Source organism: Calidris pugnax, unplaced genomic scaffold (assembly GCF_001431845.1).
Source record: "Calidris pugnax isolate Ruff unplaced genomic scaffold, ASM143184v1 scaffold125, whole genome shotgun sequence".
NCBI lineage: Eukaryota > Metazoa > Chordata > Aves > Charadriiformes > Scolopacidae > Calidris > Calidris pugnax.
The window spans coordinates 4,611,364-4,627,373 of NW_015090906.1; the positions used below are offsets into that span (position 1 = coordinate 4,611,364).

Genomic DNA, 16,010 nt, shown 5'->3' on the forward strand with positions numbered 1-16,010 from the left:
TGCAGGGGAGCACAGAGACAACTGCCATCATTGCGTAGCCACCTCTTGCCAACACTTTGTCACATACTGTTCCCAGCGGAGAGCAAACATAAAACCAGGAGCAGAGCGCTACGTATTATTTTACATCAGATAAAGTAAAATAAAATAGGTCTAAGTTGTAGTATTTAGTAGTTTAATTCAGGTTTTCATATTTTATACGGGAATTTTCTTCCATGGCCTTCTACTTTGCAAAATTCCACTGGCACTCCTTCAAAAAAAAAAATTTAAAAAGCATAACCCTGATGTTATTTGACCTCAAATACAGAAATGCGTAGACAGTGAGCAAATGCCAGGTTTGAGTTAATTAAACAAAATGTTAGTTACTTACGCGTGACGTTAGAGGAAATGAGAATCTGATAGCTGGCCAGATAGAAGAATGAGTTTCCCTCAGTTCTACCTATAGCATTTCGATAACGACCTGTAATTAGTTAACCCTGGATATTTCTAGCCAAGACTGCCTGACAGCACAGAGCTCCCACTAACAGTCCACTCCCATTCACATGGCTAACCATTTTAAATTTCTTCCTCCTTCCATTTCCCTGGGTTAAATGTGTATTTTCTTTGGATTTGGGAAGAAAGACAGACTCATTCCTTGTTAATTTAGTCTCCATCCTGGCATAGAAAGTATTGTCCCGGAGTCAGGAGAGAACAAACTAGCTGCCAATGGTCCAACGACCCCAAATCAGGTGCAGATGGGACTTACAAAAGCAAGGCTGTAACTCAGAGATACCACCAGGGAAGAGGAGCATCATAGCACACAGTCCTTCTCCAAAGCTTCCCACTTATTGTGGATGCAGCCCAGGGACTCCGTGACGAAACGCCAGAACAAGGAAAGCGGGAATACAGACAAAGCATCTCCTCAGCAGTGGGTTTTCAAAAGAACGAAGTCATCTGAAAGCTCAAAAAAAAAAACCAGGATCCCCAGAGCAATAAGCAGAATTGTGCAATTCAAAAACACACAGACGTGAATCTTACTTTCAAAGGGCTTTATATTACAAAAAAACGTAAGTCACAACGAATGCGAAAAATCCATTCAATGAGGCTTGTTTCCAGTTTGCTAGGAAAGCTACTTTTCTCTTCTTTATTCCCAGCCTACCGCTGAAAACATGATTGCCAGAACAGTGACACCTCGAGCTAGATTTTTAAAATCAAACTTGCTCTGCCAGATCCAGTACTCTGAACTTGTCCAGGTTGTAGAAACAAGCCTTCACGACTCGGCCTCCAAAGTATCTTCCGTTTAGATCCACAACAGCTGGAATGGAAACCAAGAACAGGTCAGCGAGCAGCAATTAAAAGAGAATAAAATAAACATTTCTTTAGCTAAACAGTCTAATTGGTGAAACTGTTTAATCTCTCTGCAGAAGTGTCAGGGGTTTGCAGGATACGATTTAGTATCTCACCTTTGATGGCAGATTCAACCCGTTCAAACTCTAAAAATATTCTCACAGCTTCATCATCAGGGGCGCCAGGAATCTGAAACAAAACAAAAAACCACCCCCAAAACCAGAAGTAATTAGAACAGCAGCAAAAATACCGGTTTAAATTGCTGTTCTTCACAAAAGTAGCGAAGAGCACACAATAAAAAAGCTCCAAAAGCACGAGACCCAGAGTTTTTTACCCAGTTTCTAACGTTATAAGTTTGTATCTTATGGATACAAAGATATGGAAAACCAAGAATCACAACACAGCAAAGGACCCCGTGAGATCTTCTAACGTATGCCTCTTCTCTTAGGCACTAACAAGCCAGTCATGAGGGTTAAGTACCCAGTTTGCTTGCAGAGCAACCAAAAAGAGACAGATTATATCCCTTACCTCAAAGATGACACATTTCCCAACCTTGCCGTATTTCTCACATTCCTCCTTCGTTTCAACTTCTAGGTCTTCGTCCACCTCCCCAGCACCTACCATGTTCTGAAAGTTAAAAGAATAAACCTAACTCACTGGATGTGATTTGTGCAGATGATTATGTTGGCAAATCACAGATGCATGGAACTGTAACCATTAATATTTTAAGCTTCTGTTTACCAGCCCAGAGCCACAGGAGGAGACAGTTCCTATCACTAAGACAAGGTAACTGTGTAATCTAAAGAAGTGTTGATTTACTGTCACAACTTGTATCTCAGGAAGACATGCAGCTTCTCCACAACACGAAGCACCATGTAGGTGCAGCCAGAACTGTTCAAACTGTACAGACTCATTATAACAGGAACACAGTTTTAAACATTTCAGAATCACAGAATGATATGGGGTTGGAAGGGACCTCTGGAGATCATCTAGTCCAACCCCCCTGCCAAAGAAGGTCCACCCAGAGCAGGTTGCACAGGAACATGTCCAGGCAGGTTTTGAATGTCTCCAGAGAAGGAGACTCCACCACCTCCCTGGGCAGCCTATTCCAATGTTTTGCCACCCTCAAAGTAAAGAAGTTCCTCCTCCTGTTTAGATGGAACTTGTTATGTTCAAGTTTGTGCCCGTTACCTCTTGTCCTGTCACTGGACACCAATGAAAAAAGACTGGCCCCATCCTCTTGACACCCACCCTTTAAGGATTTATAGGTGTTGATCAGATTCCCCCCTCAGTCTTCTCCAGACTAAAAAGACCCCAGTCCCTCAGCCTCTCCTCATCAGAGAGATGCTCCAGGCCCCTCATCATCTTTGTAGCCCTTTGCTGTCCCCTCTCCAGCAGTTCCCTGTCCTTCTTGGACTGGGGAGCCCAGAACTGGACACAGTGCTCCAGATGGGGCCTCACCAGGGCAGAGCAGGACTGCTGCAAATACCAAAACATGTTCCTTTATTCTCAGCTTACCCTTAGTAAGACCACTTTAGTTGGGCATTTCAGTATCTCGGTCAATGGGTTAGAATCCGCTTTCTTGCCCGTTTCTGCAGGAAGACAGAACAATGAATCATGGAATAATTTAAGACTAAATCTAATTCAAACCTTATATGGGGCTTTTATCAGAATCTTACTGTTATCAAACAATGGAATAAAAGTCACTAAATGTAGTTTCATATTGGTGAGAAACAGTCATTCAGAACTCGTAGCTACTTGGAAAGACAATAAGCAGAAAAATCACTACTACAGAATGCAAATTAAGCTAAAACACTGCTAACATATTAATTCTTTGAGGGAAATAATTCGTAAGTTCAGAATTGTATCATATCCCCTAAGAACCAAAAAAAATATATGTATTTCCTGACTGCCAATACTTGTGCTTAGGCAGAGGTGCAGTTCTAGTAACCCTAGATGTTGATTCTGGGTTGAAAAACAGCAGGGAAACGAGGGCAACATCTAAAGCATGCGACAGAGAGAAAGTCAGCAGGAGCAGAGCAGGATCACCCCTTGAAGAGGCTTCCAAATGCTGAAGGTGGACAATTGATGGAGGAAAGGGAGGATGAGCTAAGAAAATTAATAGACAAGTACTTTAAAAAAAAAAGATAAAAAAGACAAAGTTCTACAAGAAGGACCACAAGTCATTTTTCCAACTCTGATTAGTATGTTCTGCGAGGACAGATGGTAAACAAAAAATCCAGGAGCTTCCACTGAGCCCAACTGTTATTTATCCCTGACCATCTTTCATAAACTTATTGGTGTAGGACAAAATTACCTTTCTCTGTAGAATCGCCAACAATGATCTTGCCACCCCTCTTGCTCGTTTTCTCTACTGACAGTGCTGTGCTCAGCCCTTGTTCATGCTTTCCCAGCCCCTGGCCCTCTCTGAAACCATACTTCTGCATGATTTTATGAGCTACTGTCCCCCTGCAAAGAGAAAAAGCATCAGTTAGTAAAGGTTTCTTAGCAAAACACTAACATTGCATTTCTCCTGCACACTCAAATTCCTCCTAAAATCTTATTACACAGAGACTGGAAACGTAAGAGCTCCTACATGACTTTACAACCTAGCAACTTCACAGAAGCCTGTGAAGATGAAATGTGTTACCCCTGAATTACAGACAAAAAAGCTGTCAGAGAAGTTGAATAAATAAAATCGTTCATACTTTTCCAAATACAACCCAACCTCCATAAGCAATGAAAGTCAGCATCAGAAAGACATCTTTCATTAGATAAAAATCTAATCGTAAATCACAAATCAGGTAAGATAAAGGTCTACTTAGTCCAGTTTCTTATCTTTGTCAGTGGCTGGTATCAAAAGCTTGACAGAAAAGGCAGATGTAGAACAATCTGAGCCAAGGCCAATGGTATGACGTTCAACAAGGCCAAGTGCTGTGTCCTGCACTTGGGTCACAACAACCCCACGAATGCTACAGGCCTGGGGAAGAGCATCTAGAGAGCTGCCTGGAAGAAAAGGACCTAGTGGTGCTGGTCAACAGCCGGCTGAATATAAGCCAGCAGTGTGCTAAGGTGGCCAAGGTGGTCAATAGCATCCTGGCCTGTAACAGGAACCGTATGGCCAGCAGGACTAGGGCAGTGATTGTCCCCCTGTACTGGACACTGGTGAGGTCCCACCCTGCGTACCGTGTTCAGTTTTGGGCCCTTCACTACAAGAAAGACATTGAGGTGCTAAAGCAAGTCTAGAGAAGCTGGTGAGGAATCCAGAGAACAAGTCTTACAGGGAAGTGGTGGCACCACCATCCCTGAAGGTATTTAAAAAATGGGTAGATGTGGTCCTGAGTGACATGGTTTAGTGGTAGCTTTGGCAGTGTTAGGTTAACTGTTGGACTCGATTTTTAAGGTCCCTTCCAACCTAGATGGATCTACATCCCACATTAGATCAGTCCCAAGTTGGCATAAGCTGCAGACTACATGGCTCTGCTAGCCCAGCCCTTCCTATACCAAATCTTGATATCATCAGTATTAATTTAAACATGTGTTATCTTTCTCAACTTTCGAGAGCGTATTGAGCAATAAAGTCCCCAACATATTTAAAGGTACCTTTTTTTTTTAGAAGTACCTTATAAAAGCACCTCCACTGACAGGTTTGAAATTCCCTCTGAATGAATATTTACAATCAAAATATACCTACACATGTTGACACTTCTTTGGAGACCACAGCTAGATAGGTCAAAACACAAAAAACATGCCATGGTATACTAGTTTAAACCACAGTAAATATTCTATGCTCAGTCACCCCTCTTTTATCAACAGGTACATAATATTACACAGAAAACAGATTGACTACATGACTATTTTCTAAGCATAGTACAGGGAACATACAAAGACACAAAAAAGGCTAAAAAGTCTGGCTATGTAATCCTCAAAGTTAAAACACTAAGTCAGAGAATAAACAGTAACCAATTGTGTGGTCAAAAAGGCAGGTCAGGTCATATTTTTAGCACTTCCTTCAGTGAAGTGAAGGCCCCAGGGTATTGCTAACCAGAGGTGGTAACGATGCATAAACTGGTTCAGTGGTACTGAGTTTTGTTATCCTTTTTCTGGCCAATGCTTAAAAAAAATGCTTAAAAAAAGAAAAGCATTTCTATAAAATAAAAAACACATTAAAAATTGTCTCCAAAATGGAAATGCAGTGTAATAATGTAATAAACTACACTTTTATGTCTGTCTTCGTCCTGGATTCAGTTTTGACTACACCAAGCCTGCATTTCTGCAACACCAGAGGACCATAGCTAACCACTACATCTTTCAAATTAGGTCTTTAAAGCTGCTTTTTAACTACAAATTTGACTTCACTTTGTTGCCACAGTAGTAAGACAAGCATTACACACAATGCTAATCCAAGGCAGAAAAGTAAACGGGCAGATTTGCAGCCACAGCTGCTATATTCATGCAAATATGCTTTGAATTTTTGAACAAACAAACACAAAGCAGAGACAAAACGATTTGCCCACTGGTACGTAGCAAATTTGAGACAAAGCTGGAAAAGAAACCTAGAGGAACTAACACGCCATCTGTGTTTTCCTGTGTACTGCATTAGCTTGGCTTCTACAAGCCATAAACACTTTACACTGGAATGTGGCTTCAGAATTTGCTTGAAAGCACTGCCTTGAATGCAACCACCTCAAATGCATTTCTCTCATCTGAGTAAATCCACTGCTTTTTCTGTATCCTGCCAGTTAGGACTATATGGACTCGGAGTAACCACATACATGCAATGGGTTGTGTTCTTCTTCTCCACTGACAAACTATTTTAACTTTTGGTTTCCACCTCATTCTAACACCTTTTTCCACAAGATGTGCACAAGTCGTTCATTTACCCCATGTTAGCAAGGAAAGAGTTGCTGGGTCCCGTGGGGGAACGAGGTCTCTCTGGCTCATCATACACTGGAGGAGGAATAGCTGCTTTGGAAGAGGGTGCCCGAGGTCTCGACTCCTCTTCAAATGGAAATGATGCTACAGCTGAAGAAAACAGAGACGTTTGCTTTTTCAATAAAATACTTTGCACAAACTACTTGTTATGAACACTAGAGTACAATGCCTTGAGTCTAATTCATTTACTAACAGCTCTTCGTCAGCAAGTTGTACTTTTTTTCTGCCTTAATACTAACAAACTGAAAAAAAAAAAAGTTTTTTTCCACATAAATCCAAATCAGAAGTATGTTTGCTCAGCACATGATGCTTTAACATCCCCTCATTTCTCTCTCCCTCAGAAACAAGATTTGAGTTGAGTTATTAACTCTGGATTCATTAACCTCTTATCAAATGGAGAAAAGAAACATTAAGAGGCCACCTGCACGACAATCAGTTTATCCAGACAGAGAACAAGACAACTTAAAAGCCCCATTCATCAGGAACAGAATTATGACAAAAACGGATCAATGCACACAGCTTGGGGCCTGAGGACTATAAAATAAAGTATGTTCACACAGAAGAGAAATTGATCTATTAAAAAGAATGAATGCGACTCAAATCAAAGTATTTATACCATCTTAAGAGATCTCACAGACAATTTCTGAACCACAACTTTTCCTGGGGGATGGAGTTACATTTATGTCTATATCTCTATATAGATATCTCTATCACCTTGATTAGATTATTAAACTACCTTCCATTGAAAAGTCGAACAGCAAAATGTAAAAAAAAAAAAAAGCCTACAGAACACTAAAGGAAATATGCAGAACACACTTTTGAATGTACTTACGGACTTTTAGACTTAATTCTAGATTATTTTCTTGTGAACCAGTACTTGTATCTTACAAAATCCAATGCCAGACACGAAGTTTGGGGATGTTGTATGGGGAAAAAAATGTCTACTTTAGCAGCAGATGGACTGGACTATGGGACTCCTGCTATAGCAATATTTTCTCTGCTTTTTCCAGCCTAGCTCTGAGCATCAAGCAACACGCCATACAAAGGTTTCCTTGTGAGATCATGTCACATTTTGAAAGCTCTCCCCCTCAGGATATTTATACCATTTCCAGCCTATATTTACATTTCCTTGACACCACTCAATTGCTCTTAATTATTTACTCAAAACAATCGCTTTCTGTTTTGAATGTTTACACACTTCAAATGCTTTCACTATTATATCATTCACTTACTCCGCCAAGATTTTTTTAATTTGAATCTTCTCATAAATAAAATCAGGACCCCCAAAGGAAAGTTTGTGTGCATAAAATTCCTATTATTTTTTAACGACGTAAACAACAAGCTGTTCATTATTTTAATTTTAAAATGTAAGACAATTAGATATTCAAAAAAAGTCTACATTTTGTTCTTACAGGAAGATCGTGCCATCTAGTGGACAACTGCAATCTTCAAGCTGTCTTCACTGAGGGAAACCCTAGTGAGGGTTTCATCCACACACATCCCTTTAGCAGATACTGTATCCCTCAAAAACTTAACAACATTCTGTCTGTAGTACATAATCCTTCACAAAAATAGTCATCAAGTGCCTCCTAAATCAAAGGGTAATGGAAAAATTCCTTCTCCGTGCTGTGGAGGTTTCTAGTCTACCCAGAGAAACCCGTCTGCAACATTTCTCCTTTCACATCATAAATGAGTAACTGAACGTGGTTAGAACAGACCAGTTTGCCAAACCACTTCTCCAGCAATACAGAAAGGAACCTTTAGAACAGAGATGTGAAGCACAGTGGTATCGTGGCTTCTCCCCACCAACAAAGGACTAATACAAGTTCCTCTGCCACAGAGAGTCATATGGGGAGAACGGCAGGATGTCTTAACTGAAGAGAAGGCTGAGTGAGAAATAAACACCACTGCTAGGTTTTAAAGAACAGGATTTTGGTATACTTACGTTCTTTGTCCTTCTCAACAAGAGAAGTGGGTGGTGCAATGGCAGCTCCTCCCATACCTGAGCAAAATAGAAGACAACACATTGATATGATTAGGTTTTGCTGTTTGGAGTAGCTTCACTGAATATTGATGCAGCTGCTGGCTCCTGACCAGCCAATTCTCAACATATATCTCCATCAACAGGAAAAAAAACAAGAGAGCAGTCTGAGAACTTTCAAGAGAGGTGAACTAGAAATGAATGAAAAGCACGTCAAGGAAGACATCACCAAATTGCAATGATGTGCTCCATATTGTAATGTATTTCATAGGCTTTCAATATTAAAAGACCACAGTGAAACAAACCTTCAGTTCTGAAACTGCTCAAATCAAATGAAAAAGAAGCTCTGTTCAAGATTAACTTCGCTTTCAAAACAGTGAAGTACAGAGCCCTTTCCATACTTCAATGAGCAATATTCTAATGCAGTCCCAAACTTTCAAGGAGGTGCAAATATTTCAAGTGTCCCCTCAGAAATTTTCTCCTTTAAAATACCAGACCTGAATTATTTAGTGGAACTTTGCTGCTGAAAGAGAAGAGTTTAGTTTTGTTTATGCAGAGATGTATCTCATCACCCAGATCCACATCTTGTAACTAGGTTCTAAGGGCATTCAAATAACAAATGCAGGAATGGTAGAAGCCTTAATAGTGAAAACTCAGTGATTCTCAGAGTCTGATTTTATCTCACGTCTCACCCCTCTCCTGGAATCCACACCACACAGAAACTTAAAATGAGGTTATCTACAAACTAATGTAAAAAGAGGTCTTTCCACAAATAACTTAGCTGCCATCTGCCTCCATGGAAAGAACAGCTTTCTGTGTTACAACAGTTATGATATAATAAATACTAGGTTTGTTCTGAAGGCTCAGAAATGACAGCATAGTTATCAGCTATACAGATAGCTGATAATAATAATTAGCAGATAATAATCTGATAAACACAGAATCAATGAAACGGGAACAGAATTGGGAATCCCCCCACCATCTTTTTCTTCTCTTTCCCCATCAAAGCCAAACCCAGCTCCCTTACTTCTTTTTCGTCGCTCCCTTTCATAATCTTCATCCTCATCAGAATCTGGATCCGGTCGTCTTGAAAACCCACTGGCTTCATGTCTGTCTTTACGTCTTCTAGGAGACACAGGAAGTTAGGATAAGAAATCATCAAAGTTAACTCTTTGCTTTAATTTGTGATACTTCTGCAGTGTGAATTATACTGCTACGCTCTAATTAGCGTTTCATAATGGTTTCCATGAAGGTGTAAACAAACACATTTACTTTCTGTTTCTTTGGTTTTATCCTTACAGAGTATTTTTTGTAAAATATAAAGCAATATCATTTTCCACTTTTAAGTCACCCAAGCGGAATGTATGGAAATGAGGAAGCATTGGAACAAATCTAGTTCAGACTGACTAGTCACTGAATAACTACAACGGAAAAGGTGTTGGATGGAATCGACAGGAAGGCGACAGAGACTTTAATCAATCTCCCTGCTTTGAACAGAATCTCTTTTAAATTCCCCATCACAGGCTATATAGAGTAGTATCATTTACTCAGCCAATTAAAAAAAAAAATCATCATGCTTAAATAATCAGATTATTGAGAAGCTAACTTGGCAACTAAAGATTCAGGCAAGTCTTAATACTTTTAAGTATTTACTTAATACTTTAAAATACTTTAAGTGCTTAATACTTAAAACTTTTAAGTTTTAGCTGAGAAATGCTTCAAGAATTGAACTGCACTTCAATTGTTATTTATCATGATCACCAAATTACTCCATTTTAATACTTTAACTTAATACTTTAAACTTTTAAGTTTTAGCTGAGAAATGGTTCAAGAATTGAACTGCACTTGTTATTTATCACGATCACCAAATTACTCCATTTTAATACTTTAGAAATAGTATTTTTCCCCAAAAAGTTAACAGCATATCTGAGGCATAAATCAGATCTCATTCCCCAGCACAGCCATCAAAACTGCGCTACAAGATGCTAAAACCAGCACTGCTCTGGAATCAGACAAAATAATCAGACAAAAATTCTGAATCTCTGCACTATGAATTTAAAACAAACATAGACTGTTCAAACACCTGGGTTATCACAAAGCATACATCTGACACAGGTTTGGCTGACACCGTTTCCCCAATTTTAAATCAAAACAGACTGTGTATTTTTCATTTCCTCCAGTTCTATATATAAAGACTATGCTCTTGGCCCACATACAAGTTACAAGCACAGCTAAATAGCAATTAACACTGAAGCAGTGGAAATGACAGCTCCGATTTCTCAGATTTTGCATGCTAGTTAAAGTGTGACAGAGCCTCAGGCTTTCCTCCTCTACCAGAACAACGAAGATAGAGAAGACAGAGAAACCCAGATGACTGGAAATATTAATTAATTACTACAATCTGAACAGCAACAGAATATCCCTCTTGTAATTCCATACGTTTTAGGTGATTCATAGAATGTTTAGATTTGGAAGGGACCTCAAAGATCATTGAGTTCCAACCCCCTCCAGTGGGCAAGGACACCTCCCACTAGACAAGATTGCTCAAAGCCCCATGAATCCTGGCCTTCATACCATTATTAATCTGGTTTATTAATTTCACTTCTTAAATAAGTGAAATTAATAATAATATAATAACATTATTAATAATAATTTTCACTTAAAATAAGCAAATATAATCTTACTGCTTGGCTGGCAGATGTTTTACCACCTACTTCAGTAGGACACAGAATCTGCATTCAACTTCTTTAATATGATTAGAGAGACTTCTTATTCCAGGGAAAGTACATTAAGGTAATTAAAAATAAGTAGTTTTTTCTTTTGTCCAGAGACAAAGGGGTAATAAATACACATTTAGCTTATTTTAACTGAATACAGAATATTAAAAAAGAAAATGCAACTATGCCTCTCAAAGGCTGTGCCAGCTTCATCTTTAAAACTTAATGTGTTCATGTATTATTTTGGAGTATTTAAAAGGAGAAAGGATGGTTTATCATTCAGCGCTGAAAGGTACTTCTGTAGTCACCTTATACTGACAACAAATGCTCTAAAATACCTGCAAGATCAAAGTCTGATAATGATGCATGAAATACCCAAACACTGCTGCTACTACTGAAATAAAGTAAATGTAGAAAAACTTGATGAATGTCTTTCAGTTGACCATTAAAAGCCAAAGTGGCTGTAAACACGATAAATCCTAGTTTTTGCACAGTTAGGCGATTTTAGCAAGAGCATTAGAACAAATTTACTTCACAACACCTTTGTGAATTTCCCTGAAACTGCTTAGGGGGGACAAAAAGTAGAGAAATCGACGTTTCTACTCTTTTTCTAATTGTCGACATGTCATGAGTTTAAACAAAAGCCTTACTTTTCTCTTTCTTCAATCTCCTTTTGCCTCTCCAGCTCACGCTGCCTCTGTCGTTCCTCTCTCTGACGTTTTACAACTTTTTCATAGTCATTTGGGAACATGGGATCATATTCATCCGCCAAAGGAATCAACACATCTCCTGCAGAAAAACCACTAGGTACAGGATCCTTAAAAAAGAAAAAGGAATTTTTTTTTTCAGCTGAGATCTTGAAACAACATCCAGTTGGAAAACAAGAATTTAACACTTCCTTCTCACTCCCAACAACACAAAACTCAATTCTTGACTTTCTGTAATGCCAGGTAATATCCTATTTCCCACCAGTACTAAAAGAAATCTTTGCTTTGCTTAAAACCTAACATTTCACCCACTCTCTCACTATCTCAAATTTTCCTGTGCAGAAAGAATCACCTCACCCACCCTGACAAATACAAAGCAACAGCAAATCAGCGTGGACTGGCAAATACAAAGCAACAGCAAATCAGCGTGGACAAGAATTTTTCCAAACCCATTAATTCATTATTAGAACTATTATGGTATCTTTCTGTTGCAACCATCTGTAAGGGATCCTCCCACAGAATCTCATCAGCCTTTTTCATAATCTGCTATTAATATAATGTCGACAGAGGTGCACATACTGTTCATCTCTCATCTGAAAAAACTATTTCAGAACCACCACCTTTGAAAAACCTTCAAGGAAAAAGTTACCACAAAAAAAAATATTTCCATTTTAAAAGGTTAAGTGGCTTTTTTTTTTTAAGTTGATTGTTATACAGCTCCAGTTCCAACACTGGTGCAATTACAATTATGTTCATTATTTACTTGACCAAACAGACATCTTGCAAAGTACTTTGAAGGTGTCCAGGAGAAATATGCTAGGAATGTTGTTGTATTTCAACTGCACATTAAACTGGGTAATTCAATGTTGTATCATGTGGAAGTCTGTATAAAGTTAAAATGTACATTAATTAAAGAACCGCTGAGCAGAGGAAATCAATTTCAGAAAATGATCACTTCCTTGGCCACTAGGAAAGAAGCTGAAAAAATATAAATACTGACTGGAGACAAAGAATTCCAATTACAAAACATCTATTAACAGTTGGACTTTTAGCTGTCCTGGTCTTACCTTTAAACCAGCTGCTACATGAGGTGGTGTGTCCACAATCTGTCTCTCATCAGAAGAGCTACCTCGTTTCAGGTCAATCACTGGAGCAAGGACTGTTGTTTGTTTTGTTCTTTGACTCTGAAAAATCACCAAACAAAATGTCTAAAAAAGGTAACAAAACGGTTTTCTAAAAAGCAGCTTTCTTTATATACTTGCAACTGGTATCTCTGATGATTTCTAAAAAAGGATGAAAATCACTTTCTCAAATTCTTCACTGTGCAAAGCTTAACATATTATTTATCTTCAGTTTATCAACATACAATAATTAAATGAACCTTGATGTGGATAACTTAGTTTATGCCATATTTTAGTGGCAGCAAAGGCTGCTCAGTTCTGAGACAGATGCTTGCCAACTATGGTTAAAGAGCTGCTACACAAAAACAGATCTGATGCAACACACCTCTTTTTAAGAGAGTAAGATCAGATTTTGCTTGTGCATGCACTAGAACATACAGTTGTAGGTGAATAGTCCTAGGTTTGGACAAGGACCAGAAACACACATTGAAAATTCAGATGCTCTCTTCAGATGAGTTTGAACGAGGGGTTTTTTTATGGAGCTCAGACTTCTTCTAAAGATGTGCTGTTCTTCATGTTTTATCATCTGATAAAATGTATTAATCTGTTCTGAATTCTGAATTTTCTAATCCTATTCTATTCTTCTATTAGTCTATGCATACACCACCTATCTGTTACAGAGACAAAGAATATAACTAATATAGCAGGCGTTTAGATTTCATTCATGCAGGTTATTCCAATAATCAACTAAATTCTGTCCTCAATTTTAGCAGCATAAATCAGAAGTAATTCCAGTGAAAAAATGCTGCACTTCCTTAAGTATTCAGGATCTATGCTACTACTTCTTTTCTAAAGAATCTCACTCTAGAACCTATACACCACAAAGAACACACATGTCCTGTCTGAACCTAAATAACAGCACACCTTAAAGAAAAAGGGTGAAATAATGTAGAAATAAAAGGGAAAATGGCTCCGTCACAGTTTCAACTCAAGGAATTAGCTTGTACTCATTTGCCCTTTCACGGACACTGGAAATACTTCCTGCAAACACTTCTAACACACAACGATTTTCACTTTAGCACCAAAAGCCTTTTAAATAACAAGCACAAAATGATGCAAACACATAAATAACGACTGATGCAAAATGCCAAGAATGACCAACAGCCATTATTGCCAATTATCAGTCACAGTATGACCCTTCCTTACTTTTTTTTAAAGAGCTTAATCTCATTATCTTTCAAGTTAGATTTGAAGATCAGCTTTTGACTCTGCTAGTTAAAAGATGTGAGGTGTGCACCACACACATCAGTTCTTCATTCAGTTTTAATTTTGCAAGGCTCACTATAACAGACTTCAAGAAACATGCATCTTGCCTTTCCCCCTCCTTGGTTTTGCTAGGCTCCTTGCTACACACTCACAGACAAATCCTAGCTAAATTACCCCAAATAGATATTCTAGGGTCACAAACTTTCCTCAGTGCTCCAAAGACAAAAGAAATTTGAAAAACAGAAAGCAAAAATACAATGAGACTATACCTTTGCTTGTGTCAGAGCTGCTTTCTTCACCTGCAATTGAGACTGTAGTAGTTTGAAATTTTTGGACCAGCCTTCTGTTTTAGAATCGCTGGTCTCAACTCCCAAGTCATCGTAAAGTGACATTTTCTCTTCAATTTAAAACTAAAAGACAAAAGAAAAAAAGTCCAAATGACATAACAAATCTATCAGTTTGTGCACGTCTATACATCGTATTTTTATATAACTTTTTTCAAAGCCAGAGAACATTCAAAGTAATAACATTTTTTCTGGCTAGCAGCAGATACACATGACTACAGTAAGGCTGTGTAAAAGTAAATGAAAGCTAATAATACTGTTCAAACGTTATCAGATGTTGCAAACTTCCTATTTGTAGCATTACATATCAATGATTTGAACAAATTATTCTGTAGTCCACACACGTATTTTGAGGTTCACAAAGAAATTGAACATTAACTATCACACAATCAAACACAAATGAATTATTGTCTCAGCTGACCTTAAAAAGTATCTGCTCAAACATATCAACATTCCAATCATCTTTGTAAGTTTCCCTATTTTTTGCATCACTGTAAAGGACTATCTTTCTAATACAAAATACACTTGCCAGAGTATTATCAACTAATTATTTCCATAACATTTAAAGGCCTCTCAAATACATAGAATTTATATATGCACACACACAAATAGATATATACATATAAAATTAACTAGGCAACAGCATCAATAACTTGACACGAAATCTATCATTTTGTCTGATATTACATCTGACATGAACTGAAGGAAATCTGAATGTAATGAAAAGTTCCATCACCTGTGAAACAACCTGTAAGCTCATTATTTAGTCTCTGATAGGCCTGGATTGTAGTATCTCCACCCAAAACCTTTAACTTCTTAATTCACTGCAGGTACAAACAAGACTGATTAACGGTCTTCCATGAAAGCTTACTGACTTATCAGCAAGATCGTGATCACACCGATCTGATAGATACTTAAATTTAAGGGAACAGGCCTGACTGTTGCTATACGTGTAACTCAGATGCATTTAAAAGCATACATGGAAAAAGATTCTGATGCAGCAGACAGCAACTATATTACAGCTCCAAAATGTGGCATTGCTTTTTAAAAAACAACAGTTTAATCCTGCAGTGAAACATGAACAACCAGGGCTAGCTCAGTATTGCTTTTTAAAAAACAACAACAGTTTAATCCTGCAGTGAAACATGAACAACCAGGGCTCAGCAAAACAAGAGTTCACTGCAAAACAATGGAGGAAGTTGCATTCATTGGAGATTACTACACATATGGGTACAGGGAATGAAACATATAGGGGAACATTATAATGCCTATGGGAACAGGATGACGACAAGGCACTACCAGAATCCCCACCTGCCACGGGGGAGTAAAGTTCATGCAATAGGAGTGCAGCTATTCTGGGGCAGATACGATAGACATGGGGTACGTTATGCTATGCGTACGGATACAGGGAAGGAGCTGCCATAGCGGGAAAGGCACTTTCTGCCTCAAGGCCTGGCAGGGACGGGATGCACCAGGGAGGAAAACAGAGGGGCTGCAACCACGCCAGTGCAAAGGCCTGGCTGTTATTTCCCCCCACCATGGGGACAGAGGGGGCCGAGGCCTGGGAGGCAAACGGGCCGCGCAGCGGGGACTGAGGGGCCCTGACCGCCCCCCCC

At 38.7% G+C, this 16,010-nt stretch overlaps 1 protein-coding gene across 4 annotated transcripts in view; it reads right to left on the reverse strand.

Moving 5' to 3' along the window:
- Positions 1-1,008: 1,008 nt before the first annotated feature.
- The window catches only part of RBM17 (RNA binding motif protein 17), an 18,989-nt gene continuing 3,987 nt past the window's right edge, over positions 1,009-16,010 (reverse strand). For 2 of the 4 annotated variants that reach the window (XM_014949149.1, XM_014949150.1), the window contains exons 2-12: positions 14,320-14,460; positions 12,731-12,847; positions 11,607-11,773; positions 9,267-9,364; positions 8,204-8,260; positions 6,207-6,348; positions 3,641-3,792; positions 2,842-2,915; positions 1,852-1,950; positions 1,440-1,512; positions 1,009-1,291 (exon numbers count right to left, since the gene is read on the reverse strand). In XM_014949149.1, coding sequence (XP_014804635.1) covers positions 1,188-1,291; positions 1,440-1,512; positions 1,852-1,950; positions 2,842-2,915; positions 3,641-3,792; positions 6,207-6,348; positions 8,204-8,260; positions 9,267-9,364; positions 11,607-11,773; positions 12,731-12,847; positions 14,320-14,442 — 1,206 coding nt within the window. In that variant the 5' untranslated portion in view covers positions 14,443-14,460 and the 3' untranslated portion in view covers positions 1,009-1,187. Of the gene's footprint in view, positions 1,292-1,439; positions 1,513-1,851; positions 1,951-2,841; positions 2,916-3,640; positions 3,793-6,206; positions 6,349-8,203; positions 8,261-9,266; positions 9,365-11,606; positions 11,774-12,730; positions 12,848-14,319; positions 14,461-15,130; positions 15,219-16,010 lie in introns of all 4 variants that reach the window. The other 2 variants (XM_014949151.1, XM_014949152.1) reach the window with 2 other exon arrangements.